The sequence below is a fragment of the Phocoena phocoena genome, chromosome 2 (assembly GCF_963924675.1).
Source record: "Phocoena phocoena chromosome 2, mPhoPho1.1, whole genome shotgun sequence".
NCBI lineage: Eukaryota > Metazoa > Chordata > Mammalia > Artiodactyla > Phocoenidae > Phocoena > Phocoena phocoena.
Window position 1 is genome coordinate 127357616 of NC_089220.1, and position 21220 is coordinate 127378835.

The 21220-nt window shown below is 46.8% G+C and overlaps 1 protein-coding gene across 1 annotated transcript in view; it reads left to right on the forward strand.

The window, feature by feature from the left end:
• IGF1R (insulin like growth factor 1 receptor) overlaps nt 1-21220 on the forward strand; it is a 301935-nt gene that overhangs the window by 266096 nt on the left and 14619 nt on the right. Inside the window, exons 11-19 of the mRNA XM_065871399.1 lie at nt 2699-2982; nt 4282-4418; nt 4893-5052; nt 8660-8762; nt 9298-9368; nt 13023-13252; nt 13519-13629; nt 17589-17748; nt 20554-20683. Coding sequence (XP_065727471.1) covers nt 2699-2982; nt 4282-4418; nt 4893-5052; nt 8660-8762; nt 9298-9368; nt 13023-13252; nt 13519-13629; nt 17589-17748; nt 20554-20683 — 1386 coding nt within the window. The remainder of the gene's footprint in view (nt 1-2698; nt 2983-4281; nt 4419-4892; nt 5053-8659; nt 8763-9297; nt 9369-13022; nt 13253-13518; nt 13630-17588; nt 17749-20553; nt 20684-21220) is intronic.

Consider the following 21220-nt stretch of genomic DNA (forward strand, 5'->3'; position numbering starts at 1 on the left):
GTGGTCTTGCCCTCCAATGGAATATTATTCAACCCTGTAAAGGAATGAGATTCTGAAGCATGGGCTACCACATGCATGAACCCTGAAAACATTATGCTGGGTGAAAGCAGCCAGACGCAGAAGGAGATATTGTATGATTCCGTATGTGTATGAAATATCTTGAACAGATAAATTCATGGCAAAAGAAAGTAGATTAGAGGTTACCAGGGGCTGTGGGGAGGGGAAATAGGGTGATATTCCTTAATGCGTGTAGAACTTCTGTTTGGGGTAATGAAAGATTTTGGAAATAGTGGTGACGGTTACACAGAATTATGAATGTAATTAATGACACTGAAATGTGCCTAAAAGTGGTTAAAATGACAAAATTTTGTTAGTTTTTTTTTTTTTTTTAACTTTAAAAGTTTGTTTTACCACAAGAAAAGAAAAGTGGATGGACATTTAGCAGGGCAGCCTTGTGATGTCTGGGGAAGGAGATGGAAACAGAGTGGTGACTGATGGCTCCTTTGTCTTCCTGAAAAATTGTAGCACAGAGTTTAGAAACAACCTCATGCCTGAAATCTGGGCAAAGGAGCAAGATTCAGGCCAGCATTAGACCTACGAGCCCGTTTCCTGACCCCCATGGCGCCCCAGCTGCCAGCCCACTGCCAGTGCGTTGTCCTGGGGATCACTCTTCTTCCAGCTCCGGACCCAGAGGGGCACCAGCAGTCCCGAGCTTCTGTTTATCCTGCAGTTGCTTTGCCCTTAAAAGCTCTCTTAGGTTGTAGGAACAAATGGTTTTGAAAGAGACTTTTAGTTTCTGTCACGTGACCTTCCTGATATTTGTATACTAGTCAAAGATAGATATCTTACTTTGAAAAATCATTAAAACAGGAAATCAAGACCTTTTGGAAGTGGAGGCACTATTTCCTTTTCAGAATGAAGCTATCGGTCACTTAGCAGCTTTCTGCCCCCTCCTCTCCTGCCGCCGTTAAAACCATGGAACCTCCCGACCTGCCCCGCCGGTGACATCTCCTGTTCACGGGTGATTGATATGGCTGCAGTTCATGTGTTGGTCCAGATATCCTGTATATCACGCGTGGTCTCGAGAATCAAAGTTTGAGGATGGAGAAGAGCTCAAAGATGTTTTAAAACTAGAACCTAGGTTCAGTGGCTTCTCCACCACCCTGATTCACTAACTGTGGATTTGGGGCTTGGCCCTTCTTCCCCACACACCGGGGCTCTTTCCCTTCATGGCATTGCTTCTCAACACAGTCCATCGCCCCCCGTGCCAGCAGGGGCTTGGCCGGTGTTACTTCCTTTGGACACAGAAGAGGATGGATTTAGAGCATCCCAGACAGGCCAGCAGGAGCCATCTGTTTATTCTCCAGCAGAGGCTGCCGGCTACGTTGCCGTCTTTTCCCAAAGACCTGTCCGAGGTTCAGGCTGTGAGTCCAGGCTTTGGAAAGGTTTCACTGAAGAGCCCCTAGCTTTCTGTTGATAGTTACAAGACAGTGCCTGTTTTCCTCATCAGTCCAAGAACACAGGATCAGGTGATAGGAAGGCAGAGCTGTGGGTGACACAGATTTCACGAATGCCTTGTGCTTGCATTGTTGAGTTCAAAATAAGTTTCCTCTACACCACATTCCCCTGATGAATGCATGTGTCCACCCTGCGGTCTTGATGGCCGCTGTCTGAAGTCTAGTCGCACTTGCTGTCCTTTCTTTTCACAGGACAGACATAATATCCTAGTTTGCCCATGGTGAGGGGCCACAGTTGATAAGAACCTCACGTTTGGGATTTTTCATGCCTCCTACTGAGGCGTACATCTGATGTCCACACAATTTCCCACAGAATTTGGGTAAAAGGAGTGTCTGGGTAACAGAACGGCTGAATAAATCATAAAGAAAGCTTTTCTGTTTTACAACTAAATTCTCCAAAGACGATTTTTATTTCTTTCAATTCATTCTAAGAACAGTTTATTTAGAGCTTAAAACCAGTCAAGTCAGGTTGAGTATGACGCTATTCGCCGTCCACGTCCGTGCGTCTTGAAGTAGGATGGCAGCCTGAGGTCATGAGTTCCTTTCTGGAGTCAGTATCTGGTGCCGAGTGCCTTTCATTGATCCCTGCCTTTATAGTTTAAGTCACAAAGTTTGGTTTACGTGACTGAAATATCAACAGATGTTGAAGAGTAAACAAGGTTTTCTGACAGGAGTAATTTGTCCCATCGGTGGGTGTGGGAAAAGCTGGCCGTGATATTAGCTGCTGGTCACACGGCGTGGAAGTGCGGCTGTTTACAGAGAATCGGGATGTGCCATTCTGCTGGCCCCCTGCCTTCCCGACAGCGTCCCGGGTGGCCTCCCTTCCCCAGGCCCTGTCCACTGTAACAGCTCTGAGGAAACAGCCCAGGTGCTACTGAGCCTCCCCACTGGGGGGGCTGAGGTGTTAGTTTGCCTCTAGGTACCACTGAGTAACCACTCGGGGAGCCAGGGGGCAGGTTGCACGCTGAGGCCGAGGTTTGCTGCGTAGAGAAAGCAAAATAAATAATGAGGAAGGAAATCCCTGTATTATTATTTGTTGGTTCTTACGCAAGGGGGTTGAGTAGCTCCTTTTATTCCAAGGTGAAGATTTTTCTTTTCTCTCTCTGACTCGAGTCACAGAAAAGACAAAAGAGGTGGAAGCCCTCACTCACAAGCCACATTTCTCTCTCTCTTCCTTGCAGACCTGAACGGAAGCGGAGGGAGGTCATGCAGGTCGCCAACACCACCATGTCCAGCCGGAACAGGAACACCACGGTGGTGGACACCTACAACATCACAGACCCAGAGGAGCTCGAGACCGAGTACCCTTTCTTCGAGAGCAGAGTGGATAACAAGGAGAGAACTGTCATCTCCAACCTCCGGCCTTTTACTCTGTACCGAATCGATATCCACAGCTGTAACCACGAAGCTGAGAAGCTTGGCTGCAGCGCCTCCAACTTTGTCTTTGCAAGAACCATGCCTGCAGGTACGGTGTCATCCAGCTCACCCCACGCCCAACTCACAGCCTAGCGGAGACTGATTTGTAGACACGGAGGCCGACACCCAGGGCGATGACCCTTAGTCTCAGTCCTGCTTATTAAAGAACGGGTGGTCATTTGCAGGCAGCTTGGTAGCCCAGCAGCCCAGGGAATGGAGTTCACACATCGTGACCCCACTCCCACCCCAGTCTCTCCATACAAAGTACTCGAGAGCAGGGAGCTCGATGCAGGGTCCGCTCTTTTCCTTCTCCTTGGTTTGCATTGTGCATTCCCATGGCCCTTTGTTGCCAGGTCCCTCCTGAGTTCTTAAGTTTCAGTGAAATCCCCATTTAGCTGCCTTGATTCAGACTGAGTTTTGCTCCTCAAGGTCCACCCCCAGGCAGCCTTTGGTCCTGCTTGTTTGGTCTTCACCTTCCCCTTGTAAGTTAGAAGCTGCCTGTGGCTTAGACAGCCATACATCCATCTTTCAGGATGGGTGAACTGCCCGGTTCACCTCCTTGCAGAGCTGGCAGGTAGCGCAGAGCACAGTGTCTGCAGTCTGGGGGCGGGGCCTCCTGGGCGCAGTTCTGGCACCGACGTGCTGCTGCCAGCCTACCCGGCCTTAGTCTCCTCACCCTCCCAGGAGAGAAAGCCCAGCTGATTTCTCAGTGTTTCCCAGCTGGAACTTGCAGTGACATTGCTCACCACTTGGCTTACTGCTTTAAGAAGCAAAAGCAGGAGAGCAGGCACCCCAGCCTCACCCTGCAGCTTCAGGGATCGCTGATGAAGGCAGCGAGCTTGCGCTCAGCACCAGCTTCCTGGCGGCTCCCTCCCAGGCGGGCTCGGGGACCATCCTTTACACCTGCGCAGAAATTGCATCTGCCACATGCAGATGCAGAGCATGAAGGATCTGGGTCCCGGCTTGGAGGCTGGATGCCGCTGCTTCTGCTCACTCAGCACCTTTTCGATGATGCTTGTGTTTGATGGCATCGCATAGAAGCCGAGTAGCAGACCTAAGTGACTCAATTTGCCAAGATTTTCCTCCTGCACTTGAGAGTAGGCTTTTTTGTTGGGAGACTGAGGGGAAGGGAGGGTACGGTGGCATCCTGAGACTTACAGGTCATTAGGTTGCTCCAGTTCCAAAACCCCTGCTGTGTGTGCGAGGCCAGGTCAGGAGGAGTTGCTGTGGCCGCTGTCCGCAGTCCTGCACTAGGGGTTGGGGAGGGTGTTCTTAGGCTAGTCCAGTGGTTTTCTCCCTCCCTGAGGACTCGAATCTAACTTTATCGCCTATTTCAATTGTTGTGCAGAAGGAGCAGATGACATTCCTGGGCCAGTGACCTGGGAGCCAAGGCCTGAGAACTCTATCTTTTTAAAATGGCCAGAACCTGAGAATCCCAATGGATTGATTTTAATGTATGAAATAAAATATGGATCACAAGTCGAGGTAAGACTGGGGCACCGGCCGTGTGTGGGTGCGTTTCTGTTGCAGGTGTAGCGTGTGTTACACTTCAACAGAGGGCACCTCCTGGTTAGCTGAAGACTTTGAACAGTAAAATAAGGAGGTAAGTCAGTGAGGATTCAGGTCTTTTTACCAACTCTATGCCCTTTGGGGAATTCTCACAGTGTGCGAGGAGCTGGCTTATCCTCACCCTCAAGAAACTGTTTCTTTGCAGAAAACGATCTTTCAGCCTAGAGATTGGGCTTAATAACTTAATCTTTCTGGAACTCTTTTTGGTTAAAGAAAAAAGGTTTGGTTAAAGGTCGGGCGTGCTTAGAGTTACTGGAGGACTGCCATAATGTAAGCCTGAGTGTTTTCCCTTTTATTGCAAATTGGGGTCAGTGTTAGGTGGGAGGCGGGAGGCGAGAGGCGAGGCAGTGTGTTTGTGGGAAATTGACACATATGTTTTATTTCCTCCAGGATCAGCGGGAATGTGTGTCCAGACAGGAGTACAGGAAGTATGGAGGGGCCAAGCTAAACCGGCTCAACCCGGGGAACTACACGGCCCGGATCCAGGCCACCTCTCTCTCTGGGAACGGGTCGTGGACTGATCCTGTGTTCTTCTATGTCCAGGCCAAAAGTAAGGCTTGTGGAGGGAGTCGCTGGGAAAACAGAAAGCAGGTGGTGCTGGGACTGGGGAAACCTGGGTCGTCATCCTGGCTCTCTGGTTTTCTGATTTCTGTCGGCCACCTTTCAGAAGAGTCACACTTTTGCCAGCACTTCATCTAGGAGCTCAGGCTGGGGAGCTGCCACACCTGGAGTCCCTACCTCATCTGATGGGCAGGGAGATGGTCTGAGGCCCTCTTTTGAGGGAGACAGCAAGGAGCCCGTGCTCTCAACTTGGTTTATATCCAAAGCATTTTACAAAGCATTGAATTGACCGTTCTGCCTCCTGACTCGTCAGGGATGCTGACTGGGGCTCCGACTCAGGGCTTAGAATCCTAAGGGGTGACAGAAACCTGGGGGCCTTCTGCTCCAGCCTGCTCCAGGGCAGGAGTTGCCGTGACAGCATCCCAGGCTGAGGCATCACCCCTGTCACTCCTCAGCGGTAAAATAACAGATGCACTCTTAAAGCAGCAACACACTTTGAAAGCACACAGTGGTCCCTGTTTGGCACAGAGACTGGGCCATGTGGTGAGTTTATGCTCAAACCATCGACAAGACAGAATTCTTAGAAGGCCATTCTAGGCGAGGATTTTAGATTTTAAAAGTGAGTTTTGTAAAATGCATGAGCACAAGGGCACTATACTTGCTTGGCCAAGAAAATTCAGTATTTTCATTTGGTGACATAAATATCCCTTATTATTTACATTTTGAAACCAAATTTTTAAGATTATTTCACGTTCAGATAATGGGATCAAATCTGGCATAGCACTATTCCTGACTGCTTCTGTGAGAAAAAGCAGTGGTGCTACTTTTGGGTCAGGTGGGCAATTCCCACTGCCCTGGTTTCTCCTGGTGTCCACATCTGTTCTACTCTGGTCTGGAGTCTGAGTTTTTAAATTCAGGATTCAGTCAATCCAGCAGTCCACCTGGTTAGCGCCTGGTCAAAGACATGCATGGTATTTGGAAGTCTACACAGTGACAGATACCAAAAGAAGGATGTGCGGGGATAGAATTGCAGACCTTGAGGTAGCATTTGATGAGCCTGGCGCTGTGTGAGGGGTGAACAGATGCTTGAGAAGATAATTCCATCGTCTAAAATAGTCTGAATTCTCCATGTGGTCCATTTTACCTACTCTTCCAGTTGGCTGGTGCCACACACTCCAGCGCTGGAACTTTCACAATATTCCCAGAGCCCTCCCCGAAGAAGTGGCTTGTTCTCTCTCTTCTCCTCTCCTCCCCTCTCCACATCCATCCCTTAGGAACAGAGCCTAGGTTTAGAGGTCTAGCGTGATGCTGTGTTCTTTGAAACAGCAGCATTGGCTTCTGGGGTTCAGTGACCTTGGCTTATCTGCAGAGATGACAGGTTCCTCTCTGCCATTGCTCCCACGTTTTTAACCCTGTGAGTGCCGGGAGCCAGTGGGAAACCCAAGAGCCGCTCTGATGGCATCTTTCCAGCAGGAGTTGGCATACACCATGGGGAAATTAAATCTGCGTGCCTGCTTTACCGTTGGGCAGTTTTTCCTTGTGTCACACAAGATTCTCTCCTGCTGTGGCTGAGTCTCCCTTCCTCCTGTTCAATCCTCAGAGGAGATGGAAGCTTTGGAAGCTTTCTGGCAACTGCTCTCCTTTTAGGAACCCTTCATGTGCTTGAATACTATTAAATTACTCCTTAGGCTTTTCTTCTCCAGACCAAATAATCTCAGGTTTGGGGCCTTTTCTTGTAGCCCAGTCTCACAGAATGATTTTCTAGCCATTCGGTCATTTTGTTCTTCTCTGGCTGTGTTCCACTTTTTCCATGTCCCCGTTGAAATGTGAAACTCAAAAAGAATAGGATACAACCTGACCAGTAGTATAAGTGATAGATATAGAAGAAATAGTCCTCGGGGGCAAAAAAGAAACTCCACTAGCTTCCCAAAGTCCCTGTTAATTTGCAAGTATTTTTAAGAATTAGGAAATGCAGGAGCCTGTATCCATTTTTAGAGCTATTTGATAAAAATATCTTTAATTTAAAAAATTAAAATAGCTTTAATAGTCCTCACAGAGTAATAATAATAGTAGTGTTTAGTGGCAGAATAATCATTGATGGGTGATCTACAATAGATGTAACTTGGTCCCCAGTGAGTTCCAACTTCATTTCCACATACGTGGGTGTCCCACAGGCAATTCAGATGCCTCGTGCACAAAACCAGAATCACAGTTGCTACCTTCAAAATCTCTCTCCATCCTTTGTTCCTCAGCTCAGTCCGTGACCCCCTAATCCACCCACCACCCAAGCCAGGAACCTCACAGCCACCCCTCCCCTTTCCTTCACTCCTGCCACCCACTTCTCATTCAAACCCACATCTCATTGATTCTGCCTCTGAAGTACCTCTGGAATCCAGCCTCTGTAGCCACCACCACTGCGTCAGCTTAGAGCCTCCAGGGCGCTTGCTTCGTAGGGAAAATATGAGCCAGAGGCGCCGGAAGCCTGGGTTCCGATCCCTAGGTCATGGCCAGCCAGCTGCATGTGTGACCCTGGGGAGGACAGTTTATCTCAGTGAGGCTTTCTCATTCATAGACAAGGAGCAGTGATTCCTTGGTGAGGTCTGAGCTGGGTGATGCAGAACATGCCCAGGGCACCCCCCACCCGCTGCCCCAGACAGGGCAGGGTCTCCTCCCCGCTGCCAGCCCTTCCAGGCTATCCTCAGGCACAGCCGTCTCTCCCACACAAATCCCACCAGCTCACTGTGGGGCTGGAGAGCTCTCACTGGTTCCGCTTAATCTGCAGAATGAAGTTCAGAGTGCTTAGCTTGGACAAGGCCCCTTAGGAGCTGGCCCTGGTTTCTCTCCAGTATCGTTTCCAACCATCCTCTGTGCTTGGCGAGCTTCCCCTGACTCCCTTCCCCTCTCCCTTCCTCGCTGCATCCTTGCAGCATGTGTGGTCCACTTGTCTGGTTGTTATGCTACCTATGGACGTGCTGATTACCAGCATCTGACAGAATTTTCAAGTGTGTAGATCAGCATCCAGCCTGCCATCTGTCATGTGAGAGCTGCGGATGGTGATGAGCAGGCAGGAGCTCTGTGATCTCAGGCTTGTAACTATAGACTCTGATGTTTGGGGCGTATTCAGAGCAGCTTTGGCAAGGGGTGCCATCCAGTTACTTTTTGTTTTTTTTAATTGTCTGTGGAACTGTCCTAAGACAGATAAAAGTCAGTACTTCTTGAGCACTATAATACATAAGAATCTATTCTTTTTTTTAGCAAATGTATGCAATTCCACTAATAGTTATCAAACTGTATACAAAGATTATTTTACTTGAATCCATCATTTGAACTATTATTTCAGAATACACTGTACTTCGAAAATAAAAATGACTTTACTCCTCCATCGGCACTTATTTAATCTTTTTACAAATAACTCAGGGTTTGTTTTTTTTTCTTTTATGTACAATACTGTTTACCTTCAGAGCTCCTAGTTCGTGATAGGCAATAAAGGAATTCTCAGGGATTTTTTTCCCCATACTTCCAGCTAAATATAAACAAAGGACACGAGCAGTTTGTTCACCTCATGACATTTTCTTGTTTCCCATTTGTTTCTGCAGCAACGTATGAAAACTTCATCCATCTGATCATTGCTCTGCCCATTGCCGTCCTGCTGATAGTAGGAGGGTTGGTTATAATGCTGTACGTCTTCCATAGAAAAAGGTGAGTGACTTGGTGAAAAGTTCAGATACTTTCTGTGTCTGACTGGTTTGATGATTTGAACCCAAGTTAAGATGAACTTTTTGAGAAGTTTGAGGAATTATCTTATGGATCAGAAAACCTGATTTTCCAATCAAATGTACAGAAAAAAGAGAATATTTTCTAATGATTCAACAACAGAAAAAGACTTTTTCTTTGGAGTCTGGATCATCCCCACACTGGTTGTCCCATCACAGATACCTCTGCTTGTGCAAAGCTTTTTCAAGCATGATATTTTAACCCTGTACATCAGATAAGCCTTTCAGTTTCCAACAAAGTAAAGAAACAAATGTTTCTTAAAAAGCTCTAATTTGAGGCCGTTGAAGAAGCCAAAAGAGGCGTTAGCAAGTGTGGTGGAGCTGTCCTGACAGTACCTCCACCACCCCTTCCCGGTCCTTAATGAATCAGAACAAATAAAACTGAGGTAACAAAGATGAAAGTACATATAAAAGTATGTGGGGATTTTTTTTTCTAACCGGAATTTCATCCTTTTTGACAGAAATAACAGCAGGCTGGGGAACGGAGTGCTGTATGCCTCTGTGAACCCGGAGTACTTCAGTGCAGCCGATGGTAAGCTTCTAAACTACAGTCACTGTCTGGGGTCCCAGCTCAGGAGCTTTGGGGAGTGTTACAAATTCAGGGGAAGAGGCTTTCATTATTTTGAGGGACCTTTGGCCTCAGATCCATCTTCATTAACACTTTTTTTTAAACCAATGTTTTGAGCAGTTCACTGAATATGTCAAAAATTCTGGGACTGTCTGGGCTGCCCCAAGGAAAAATGGGCTTCAGAGATGAATGTGGCCAGCACAGTAATCCATTTATTTAATTGCTTGAAATTTTATGCTAGAATGAAAAAATCTGTATAATTGTCAACATCTAGTTGGAAGATATGCTGCAGCTGACAAAACAGTCCTTTTAAACTAGTTTCAGCTTGAGTTTCATGTCATTATAATTGTCTTTGATCACTACGGCTTCTCTGATTTTTGTATCTTGGAGATTTTCTGTTCATTCCCTCCTGACTGGGGTCTTAATGATTCTTACCCTCATGGCCTGTTCACATTCCCTCTGGTAGTAACTCATGAGAGCCATTTAGTTAAACGTCTGAGGTGGTCTGACTTGGAAGGTTTTTTTCCTTATTTGCTGTCTTGTCTTCCAAGTTTGCCAAAATCCTAACTTTTCAAAGTAAGTCAGGGTGAGACATTGGTCACTGGGTACCACTAACTGGCACTTTGCTAGAGACGTTCACAAATGCCATCCCATTTGATCCCTGCATCCCTATAGGATGGGTTGTCTGATGCTCATCTGTCTGTCAGTGGGGTAACGAGGCTCAGAGGAGAAACTCACCCTGGTCACAGAACTAGGCAGTTGAGAAATCAGGATGAGGCAGCCCCTGGCATCTTGCTGACATGTGGTGCAGTCGCTGTGGGGAAGGACTGTGAGGTCCTGGGGGCTGGGGAGACCGGCAAGCTGGCCCACAGGAGCAGCTGGGCAGGGTTTGTCAAGTGAATAAATAAGTGCATGGAATCGGCTGGATGTATTTAGGAAACACGTTTGCCTCGCTCATGCTTCAGAAGTGGAAGTGTGTGTGCAGGAGACGTGAAATAAAGAGTCATGATTATTCTAATTGCTCATCCTCAAATGAGAAAACAATTTAAAAGCACTATATAAGTGTGTAAAGTTTTATTACTCTGATTTCTTTAATAATTTCTAATTCTAATTGTGTTTACAATAAAGCCAATCAAAAGCAGACTCCTCTGAATGTGAATCAAGTGTAGAATAATGAGGACATTATTCTTCTTTATATAAAGGTCTCACAAAGTTGTATTTTTAAAAGACATATATATGTACACACACACCTACATGTCTGTATGTATGTGTGTGCGTGTACATATAAGGTGCAGAGAATGTTCTGGAAGGATACACACCAAACTTAAAAGAGTAGCTACTTGGGGAGAGGGCTCTTTTTCTTTAAAAAAAAAAAAAAGGCAAGACGATTTTTATGCATTGTTTGAATAAATAATAGTTTTTTTTTTTAATCAAGTAAGGTGAGGAGTCATCACACACTTAATGGAATTTATAAGGAAAATGCAAGTCCACTTCCCGCTCTATCAGTGTGCAGTAAGGCTACTGCAAAAATCTGCTCGGTTTTGAAATAAAGCATAAAAGATTGGCATTTGTAGCTTTGACTGTGAAGGATCCAGGAAGTTTAGAGAGAGCACAAATACAATCATATCAGACTCTAACGGCGATTTGAATTCAAATTTTGTGTCTTTCCAGAGTGCCTTCATAATATTTCTTGATTCTTTAAAAACAAAACAAACAAACAAAACTTATTGTCACCCAGGCCAACAGGTAGGAAGACTGTCACCTTATTTGAACTTAATTTATTCAGCCTTTTGACAAGCATCTTATAGCTAGTTTCCTCAAGGGGCAACAAAATGACATTGCAGTTCAAAAATGCTTTAAAAACTTCTCTCTCCAAAAGCTAATCTGCATGTCACCATTCTCCAGAGTACACTGAAAATCCCCTCCAGGGAAACGCTGATAACATTGTGCACGTAAACCTCTCCTGCCTGGCAGGGCTTAGGACTGCTGGCTAAAGTCAGAGCTATTGGGTTGAATCAGCTACCTCCCAGGGAATGAATGTGATTGGTTTTAACTCCATGTTTCATGGTGTGTTACATCGTTAATTCTGATTAAAAGCAAGCCTGGATTTTCAGAGATAAATGGATATATACAGTGTCTCTTTATACTTTCTGAGGGGTATCAGGAAGAGTCTTATCTACTGGGTTGTCTTGCATACTTACTCTCCTAAGTGAGCATCAGCCCCTTCTTCAGGGCTATAAACTGTCTAAGCCATATGGAGGTTGTAATTCCATTTGTGAAATTCCTGAACACATACATACATACTATGAAATACAAAAATGTATGTGAAAGAAAATTCTAGATTGATTAACATAGTCCATATTGGAAATTCCTTAGAGATGTAAATTGGTGGTATCTCCTGGGCCTAATTCATAGACATCTTTGCTTTAAGATATCACTTAAAGGTAGATACCTGGGACTTGGGGGTGTCGGAATATAGCTGTCAATCCGCTGCTTCTCTTACATCCAGCCACAGGCCCACGGTTAACATCTGAAAGCCTAAAGGCAAACAGATGCCATCCCAGGTTCTCAGTCCTTCTGCATTTCTTAAGCCAGGGCCACCGCTTTCCTACCAGTGGAGCATGCCAAGGGTTCCCCTCTCAGTCAAGTACGTAAGCACACAGCATTAGAAGAATATGATAATAAGTAAAATTTCTTATGGAGCTGTAGAACAGGTTGATTTTGTTTTAGTTCTCACCTACCCATCAGAGTGGTAGGATGGATCTTCTGTTTTGTTTTTTTCTTTCCTCCCTTCTTCCTTTCCCTCTTTCTTTCTCCTTCCTCCTGCCTAGCATTATTTATTTATTTTCTTAAACCAAATTGAATCTGACCAGAAGCATTAGGCTGGACAGGAAATCATATTCAGGCTTAGTCATTACCAAGCCCCACCCCCCAGCCCCTCACCCCTGTGGTGGGAGGTCCCTGAGTTCACAGGCCCCAGGCCTAAGCGCTGGGGAGGTCCTTCTCATCAGCTGTCCCTCCATGCTGGTCACCACTGAATGCCCCTCAATGCCAGAGCTCAGTTGCTTCCGTACCTCATTCATTGCCCCAGGGTCTCTGGCAAGGCCAGAGAAACTGTCCAGACTAGAGCAGAGCTACCAATGGAAATATAGGGCCAGTCCCATAAGAAACCTGAAATTTTTCTAGTAGCCACATATAAAATAGGAAAAAGAAACAGGCGAAATACATGTTGATAAGGTTTTCTTTAACTCAATATATCCAAAATATTATCAGTTTTAATATGCAGTCAGTAAAAAAGTTACTGAAATATTTACATTATTTTTTGAAATCCAGCATGAATTTTATACTTATAGCAACATCTCAGATTGGATGACTTTCTGGTTCTTATATGCTGTTGGTATCTTTGAATTATCTAGAACTCCTTGAGGACTTGAAATTTTAGTGTTTGACTGTACAGTGGCCTTGCTGAAATCCACAGCCTGTGGGAGATTCCAGAGCAAGCCATATCCTTGTCTCCTGATGTTCTCCTCCGTAGGCTCTAGGAAGTGGCATCTTGCCCTCTTTGGCCTGGAGTTTGCCCAAAGCACGTTGTTTCAGTTCTGGCCTCTTCTTCCCCAGTGTACGTGCCTGACGAGTGGGAGGTCGCCCGGGAGAAGATCACCATGAGCCGGGAGCTGGGGCAGGGCTCGTTCGGGATGGTTTATGAAGGTGTCGCCAAGGGCGTGGTCAAGGATGAGCCTGAGACCAGGGTGGCCATTAAGACGGTGAACGAAGCCGCCAGCATGCGCGAGAGGATTGAGTTTCTCAACGAGGCCTCGGTGATGAAGGAGTTCAACTGTCACCACGTGGTAAGAGAAGGACCCCCATGTGTTGGGGAGCACACTTGTGGGTTTGCTGTCTCACCCTGTCTTCTGTAGGGATCCCCCCCCATCACCCCACTGTTCCTTTAGACACTGTGCACACGAAGGTTCTGGATGTGATGCAGGGCTGGCCCGTGAGCCCCAGTGGCCCGTTGTACGGGCTCTGCTCTGGGCCAGATGGTCCCAGCGGTGGGAGAGCCGCAGTCGTGGGCAGCCCTCACCCTCTGAGCCCTTCTCTCTGTCCTTCCTCACAGGTGCGCTTGCTGGGCGTGGTGTCCCAGGGCCAGCCGACGCTGGTCATCATGGAACTGATGACCCGGGGGGACCTCAAAAGTTATCTCCGGTCTCTGAGGCCAGAAATGGAGGTCAGTTTTGATTTTCACTGACATCCCATGTTAACTGTTCCCTTTCCTTTAGAACCTTCCCTCAGAAGATACTGCGTCTTTAAATCCATTCACTTTTCTTGCCCCGTGCTTGGTTCTTGGTCCTGTATATGAAGGAGTTCCCTGACTAGAGAGAGACCTGGATCTTTTGTGAGAGGCACTTGCCAGTCCGCAGGTACCCTATTACTCAAACCCCTGTGTGCTTTTGCTGCTGCATCATTCCCTCCACCCCCAGTCACCTCCTCTACCACCGTCTCTCTCTGACTCCCACCCACAGACCATGTCTGCGCTGCTCCCTCCCTGGAGCCTTTCCTGCCCCCCACCCCAGCCAGGAGTGCCTGTTTCCTCCACTGCCTTCTCTCCTGGACCGGCTTTCTCTTGTTTGGTTCTTAGTGGATCCCCATGTAGCCCATTATGTTTCCTGTCCATCCCAGACCCAGTGTAGCTCAGTGTCGTGCTTGTCAGAGTTCACTGTCAGGTTGACTTGATTCTTGTGACGGATGGTTTCCCTCCCAGCTCTGTGCACAGACACCCACTCACTCACAGGCCCCCACCTGACGTGTGCCCCTTCCCCTCCTGTGGGCAGTCTGAGCCTTTGAGCGGGGAGAGCCCCATTTCTCAAGGCCTGCATCCACATTTCAGGCTTTATCCGGAATCACTGTCTTGCTTGAGCTTCTGAATGATCATCACCTCAGCTACACAATGATCTCTACTTAGTATCAAAAAAATATCAATTTGTGTTACCCTGGTGTCTCCGCATGAACCCAGCTTTGTAACATTTGGAGGAACGACTTTTTTTTTTTTTTTTTGCGGTACGCGAGCCTCTCACTGTTGTGGCCTCTCCCGTCGCGGAGCACAGGCTCCGGATGCGCAGGCTCAGCGGCCACGGCTCACGGGCCCAGCCGCTCCGTGGCATGTGGGATCTTCCCGGACCGGGGCACAAACCCATGTCCCCTGCATCGGCAGGCGGACCCTCAACCACCGCGCCACCAGGGAAGCCCTGGAGGAACGACTTTTAAGAGTAAACTGGGAGATAAACACTTACAAGTGATACCAGCAACATCTGCCTTTCACCTGGCTGCCTTGGTGGGTCTCAAGTCCTCACTTGGACCCTGACTTTGCTGCCTGTTGAGGAAGCTCTGGGTCTGCTTTTGTGCCTTGGATCCTCCCCTTTCTCTACCCTTTTTGAATGTCTGTAGCCTTTCTCTGTTTGAGCTTAATCTTTTGTTTTCTTCTTTTAATCGGCAACTTAATCATCTCCCAAGTGGTAGTTCCTTAATTTTTGTTCCAAGCACTTGTTCACACGTGGCTTCCTTTACTCACCGCAGATGATACGTGTGGTTCTGCGAGGTCCGCGAGGCCCAGTGTGGACTGAGGCCCCGAGCAGGGCAGTTTGCAACACACCCACCCTGTGCTCTGCCCAGCGTGGGTCCCCAGCTCCCCTGGATCTTAGTGCCTTTTCCCAGCTCACTTTGTAATACACAAGCCAGCACAAAGGAGAAAAGCTTCATCAGCTGGGCAACTGGAGATGTGGCAGTATGTTTCTTATCAGATTCATTTAAGGCACCTCTGAAAAGTCTGAAGCACTTACTTCCTTCGTACCCAGTTTCAGGCACAGAATAAAAATTTGCCACACATAGCCCTAGTCCTGGCTCTGCCACTACCTGTCTGCGTCCTCAGGTGGCTGCTTCAGGCTCTGGGCCTTGGTTTCCTTATGTGTAAAATAAGAGGGTTGGGCAAGATGACTACTAAAGTCCTTTTCAGATGAAAAATTAACTTTTAAAAAATATTTATTTATTTTTGGCTGCACTGGGTCTTTGTTGCTGTACACAGGCTTTCTCTAGTTGCGGTGAACAGGGGCTACTCTTCGTTGCGGTGCGTGGGCGTCTCATTGCGGTGGCTGCTCTTGTTGCAGAGCACAGGCTCTAGGCGCCCGGGCTTCAGGAGTTGTGGCACACAGGCTCTAGAGCACACGCTCAGTAGTTGTGGCACACGGGCTTAGTTGCTCCGCGGCATGTGGGATCCTCCCGGACCAGGGCTCAAACCCGTGTCCCCTGCATTGGCAGGCGGATTCTTAACCACTGTGCCACCAGGGAAGCCCCCCCAAAAATTCACTTTTAGATTTGTCAGATTTAAAGTTGTTCTTTCTAACCCATGTCAAGTATAAAAATACGTATGCTTATCCTGTGGTTTCATTATATTCTACTTGGCATCTTCCCCCCCACCCCGCCGAAGATTCATTCATTTCCCTCACTAAATGCGGATGCTTGTGTATACGTGTCTTAAGTAGTTCTAAGCAAGTTAGGTATTTCTGTTTTCTAAGACGTCTGAAAGCATGGCAGTATTAGCACCATGAACTGACAGAATGTCAGCCCTCTCCTTCAATACTTAAAATCAGGTTCCTTTTTTTGATTCTGTTTTTCATATTAATATTTTGAAGCGCCACTTCTAATAAGCGCCTAACTTAATATTCCACAACTTAAGTATTATGAGCATAAAGTTAACATTTTACCTGCCAATTTCCTGGTGTACCATGCATATCTAAAGCCCTGAAAAGGCTAAAGGGAATGTTAGGTCCTGAGGGAAAAAGGCTCCTCTAAGCAAGGCCCCTTTGTAAAGGAAGGGGGTAGTTTTGGCTTACCCTTTGGGTCATCACATCACTTCCCCAGGCAACTCAGTAATGAGGATTTTAAATCACCACAGACAGTCCTGATAGTAGCTTCAGAATTCAAGTGTAGGGAACCAACACCCAAGTACTTGGAGAGTTGTTATACTGCTCCTAGAAGCCAGCTTTGGGGCAGAAACTAGCACCTCACTGGGCGAAACCAGCATTCCCTGGGTGTGGACCTTGGCCAGGCACTGGCGGACACTTGCCATGCATGGTCCCAGGTCATCCTCCCAGCAGTGACCCCGCCTCGACCCCATGTGAAAGAGCCCAGGCAGGAGGCCAGACTGTCTGATCCTAAAGCCCAGACATGTTCTTCCTGTGGTGCAGGGTTTGAGCTGGGAAGGGGACATGTGGGACCTGTCAGAGCAGGATGGCTTTGCTGTGTTGTGACAGATGCTCTGTAGTCAGGGAAACTGAGGTAAAGTCTGTTGAACTCACACAAACAAGAGGTGGTCAGCATCTAAACTGGGGGTGCTGATTGGTTTCTACACTTTCTTTTAGGATAAAGAGGCTTGGACACACATTTTATGTAAAACTTTTCTAAATGGATTTATTATTTGAGGGTATTTCTTCTCAATTCTGAAGTCGGTATGTTGCCCTTCTCTGCAAAGAGGAAACGTTTATCCATGTTACCTGTCACTGTTGGACATTGGTCCCCCCCAGAATAAGCTTCTGCTGGACTTAAATGAACTGTCAAGGGCTTGCTTTCCTCAGCACCCACAGAAGATAATAATCCAAGGAATGCCACTCTGTAAGGTGAACAAATTCATCTTGATGGTTTTGTACTCTAGAAGAAAGTTGAAGGGAAAGAAAGGGATTAAATAATTTAATGTAGGAAATAACACATCCAGTGTCCATTCAAGAAACCCGTTTGCTTATTTCCACATGGTCTTTGTAATGTCCTCTCCCTCCTTTTCCCTGTATGGAGTTGGACTATAGAAATAAAAGGAACACATACACTAATTGGAATTTGAGTATCCAGAATTTTTAATATCAAAAATTGCTGGTTTCACTTTAAATAATGTTGGCCCCACCCAATATCGAAGATGCTGGTCCTCCCAAGTTGTGCTAATAGGTGCTTCTCTCTGCAGCTTTGTGATGTGGTCAGAGGGCAAGTGCCATGGCCTCCTTCTGAGCCACTCCTGGTTTCTTAGCAGAATGACCTGTGGTGCTCAGATTGAACAAAGGTGGATTTGCAAACCGTGAAAGAACACGGGGAGGGAAAAATTACTAAATTCTCACGTGGATTTTTTTTTTTTTTAATCTCCAACAGAATAATCCAGTCCTAGCACCTCCCAGCCTAAGCAAAATGATCCAGATGGCTGGAGAGATTGCAGATGGCATGGCATACCTCAACGCCAATAAGTTTGTCCACAGAGACCTCGCTGCCCGGAACTGCATGGTGGCCGAAGATTTCACAGTCAAAATCGGAGGTGTGTCCTTAGCTTTCCAGATCTGAGCAAGAACTAAACTCGCACATGTTTTAGGGACCAAGTGGGCATTGGAGAGGTTTTCCAATGCGTCCCGTGACTGCAGAGTCTTACTCTCTGGAATAATGTGATTGTGTCCAGTCAATAGTCGCAAACCCAGCCAGCCTGGCTCTAATCCTGATAGTGCATGGGCGCAGTGGTCCAGGCAGTGGCCAAGGGTGAGCTGAGGCCATGGTCCGTGAGGTTGCCTCTACTGGCACTTGAGGCATTTCTTGGCAGAACAGTTCTAAGCATTGTTTCCAAAAATGGTTGAGACAGTGTCCTCAGGTGATTTTGACTTGTGCCTAAAAGTTGCCCTCCATACTACCAGTATGTCTTCCAGTTTTCCAGCTTACAAGGAACATTGTCTGCCTCACAACAACCGGGGGTCCATGGCGTTTTCTAAGAGGTGAGGTCACCGATGGTGAAGCCCGTGCACAGAGCAGAAGTGGTTACAGGATGAGGGAAGACCGCTGCTTTCTGGGGTTCACACCCGAGCTGGTCAACCTCGGAGCTCTTGATCTTTGTTGCAGGCCTTACTTATTAGCTAACTAAACTCCTCCTTAGACCCCTTGTTGCCACCATCCACTGTAACACCAAAAAAGGGGGGTGGTTTGGTTTTTACTTTGGTCCTTGAATCTGCCTGATAAAACACATAAAGCATCAGGGCTGCATGGGGACCACCTGCTCTTCCCACTGTGAGATGATGATGTTTCAGGAAAATGCTGAGTATTTATCCTGAGAAGCTACAGGAAGACTTTACATCCAAAAACTATTTAAACCTCTTTGTCTAGCTCTTGAACTCTCTGTTCTGGAAGTGCTCGCCTTCCTTTAGCAGTGTTTTGGGGGTTTTTTTAACAATGAATTTGAATGAATATTTTGGCCCTTTGGTGAGCAATGAGTATCCCCTCTAGAATGGTTTCCCAAGTGGGGATAGGCATCTTTATCTTTCATTTGTAGGAGCTAGAGGTAATGGATGGAGCCATATCGTATAGCAAATATCCTTGGCCATCAGTTATTCCGTGTGTCCTTGGATTGGCCCTTTGAGGCATCCACACATTTGACACCCCTGAAAGTCTGAGGCTGTCTTGCCCTGGGGCTCTCAGGGAAGAGCCCCTATGGCTACTGCCTGGGCTTCCTCTGTGTACCCTGCTCCCTCCCCTTCCCTTCTCAGCGAGGACCCAGATTGCTCCCACAGAGATGCCAACCAGCTCCCCTTCCCCAGCTGCAGAGCCAGGCAGGCACTAACGAAACTAAATCCCGGTTCTGCCACTAAGAGACGTGAGGCTTGTGGCAAGTGTCTTTAAGTTCTGTGAGCCCCAATTTCTTGACCTCTGAAATGGGGATGATGCTGTAAGAGAGTCATGAGATGCTGGGAAAGACTCGGTGCAGGAAAGCACCAGGCACGTACGTGCTGGGTGTGGGGCAGGTCCTCGGAAATGGAAACATTAGTGTCCGTGGCCTAACTCAGTTCCTTCTCCTTTACTTCCCTGCTCGCCCTCACTGCAGGAGAGCCGTTTTTGTGCCACTTGCCATTGGAAGTCCAAATCAGCAAGGACTCTATTTGCTATTTAACCATGTGGCATATTTATAGTGATGTTTTCTTTGTACTGTGTTTTTTCTTCCTGAAATTTGAAATTTTTCTTTTGGGTTAAGGAGGAAATAATCTGTGCTTTTTTTCTGGGATTTCTGTCTTTCCTTGTTGTGCAAGGAAAAGCAGATCCTCTATTTGCACGTCACTGGATAATTCAGAGATAAGACTTTAGCACTTCGTTTTTATTCTTCGCTAGGATTCAAAGATGTTTTTCTAATGCCCAGCGTCCCATGGATTACAAATATGACAAGCAGTTTTACCAGAGGCAATTCGATGGCCGTTAGCATAGTACAAGGAAATTATGTTGATTAACGTCCAAGGAACTTTGTTCTCTGTGTTTGCTTTGTAGCCTTACCTCTTTGTGGCAGAGTTAGAGACATAAATGAACATTTTAAAAAGGAGAGCAGCCCTTTCTCCTGGGAAGGAGGACGGAAGAGTCCCTGTAAGGAAAGGTTACATGATTGAGTGGAAAATCAAAATCTGACAAAGAAGCAATAATTTAGGATTATAAAGCAAGCCTGCCATCAAACATAATTATGTGACATCTTCTAGAGACATGGGAAATGGAAGACATTTTCAAAAATGAGTGGGAGTATTATGTTGAAAAACATTATTGAGTAATAGCTTCAGGGGCCTAGTAAATACCATCTCTTAGGCATCTTGCTGTGTACTTTTTTCATCGTGAATTGGTCCTCTCAATATTTTCCCCCTTATTAGATGGTGAAACTACTTTCTTTCCTCTGATAATGAGGCAGTGTTACTAAGTAAATAAAAGTCAACATGCTCCTGGCTATTTGATCATGTTTTTAAACCACATACAAATGACCTTTGCTCTACTCAGTACCTATTTTCCTGATAAACTATGGGTCCTGATAATTTGTAAGATGCCTCTCATTTTAAATGCAATGAGGGAGCTACCTTCTTAAAAGAATCACATTGTAAATATATTTAAAGGCAGAGATTTCTGGGCATTTGCTTGTCATGTGACTCACCGGTCCTCCCCTACAGTTTCTGCCTCATCAGGTGGCAGCATGGATATCGGCCTACCTAAAGCCAGTTTCCCCTTGGACTTGGCTGTGGGCACAGGACTCCTCTGAGACGTCACTGTGCCTCTTTGCTTCTCCCCGGACCTTACTCACATGGGGTAACTCTCGTGCCTTCTCTCCTTCTCACAGATTTTGGGATGACGAGAGACATCTATGAGACCGACTATTACCGGAAGGGAGGGAAGGGGCTGCTGCCCGTGCGCTGGATGTCCCCCGAGTCCCTCAAGGATGGAGTCTTCACCACGCACTCTGACGTCTGGTACGAGAGACCTTTCCCATAATGCCAGCCCCCGGCCCCCACGAGTCCTTTCCTTTCCTTTCCTCCTGTTTTCTGTTCATTGTTACCTGTTTCCGGCTTTGACTAAGTGTGATGGGGGCCACCCCCTCATCACTGACGTGTTCCTGTTGTCAGTGGGCACTTGTGGGATCTAAAGAATTTGCGGGACCAACATTGCTTTTCAATGCTTAGCTGCTCACCGAGTGGTTGGGAGGCCTGGAGACACACCACCAGGGGCTAGGGTATGGGGACAAGCCAGAAAGTTTTACCTCTTTCTCCTTCTTCCCCACCTGCCTTCTCTCATTTTCTTTCGCAATAAATAGATGCGACGTGTGCGTGCGTACGCGTGTGCGTATGTGTGTGTTTGGGGAGGTGGTTGCTTCACCTAATTAAAACTTCAGATTGCAGATGCTGCTTATTTTAGACCCAAAGCTTATGAGCCTTGATATGTTTTCCTGTTGGTTCCATCTGCTGTCTGTCCTCTTGCAATGAGCACCTATCGTTGCTGACCCAGGGATG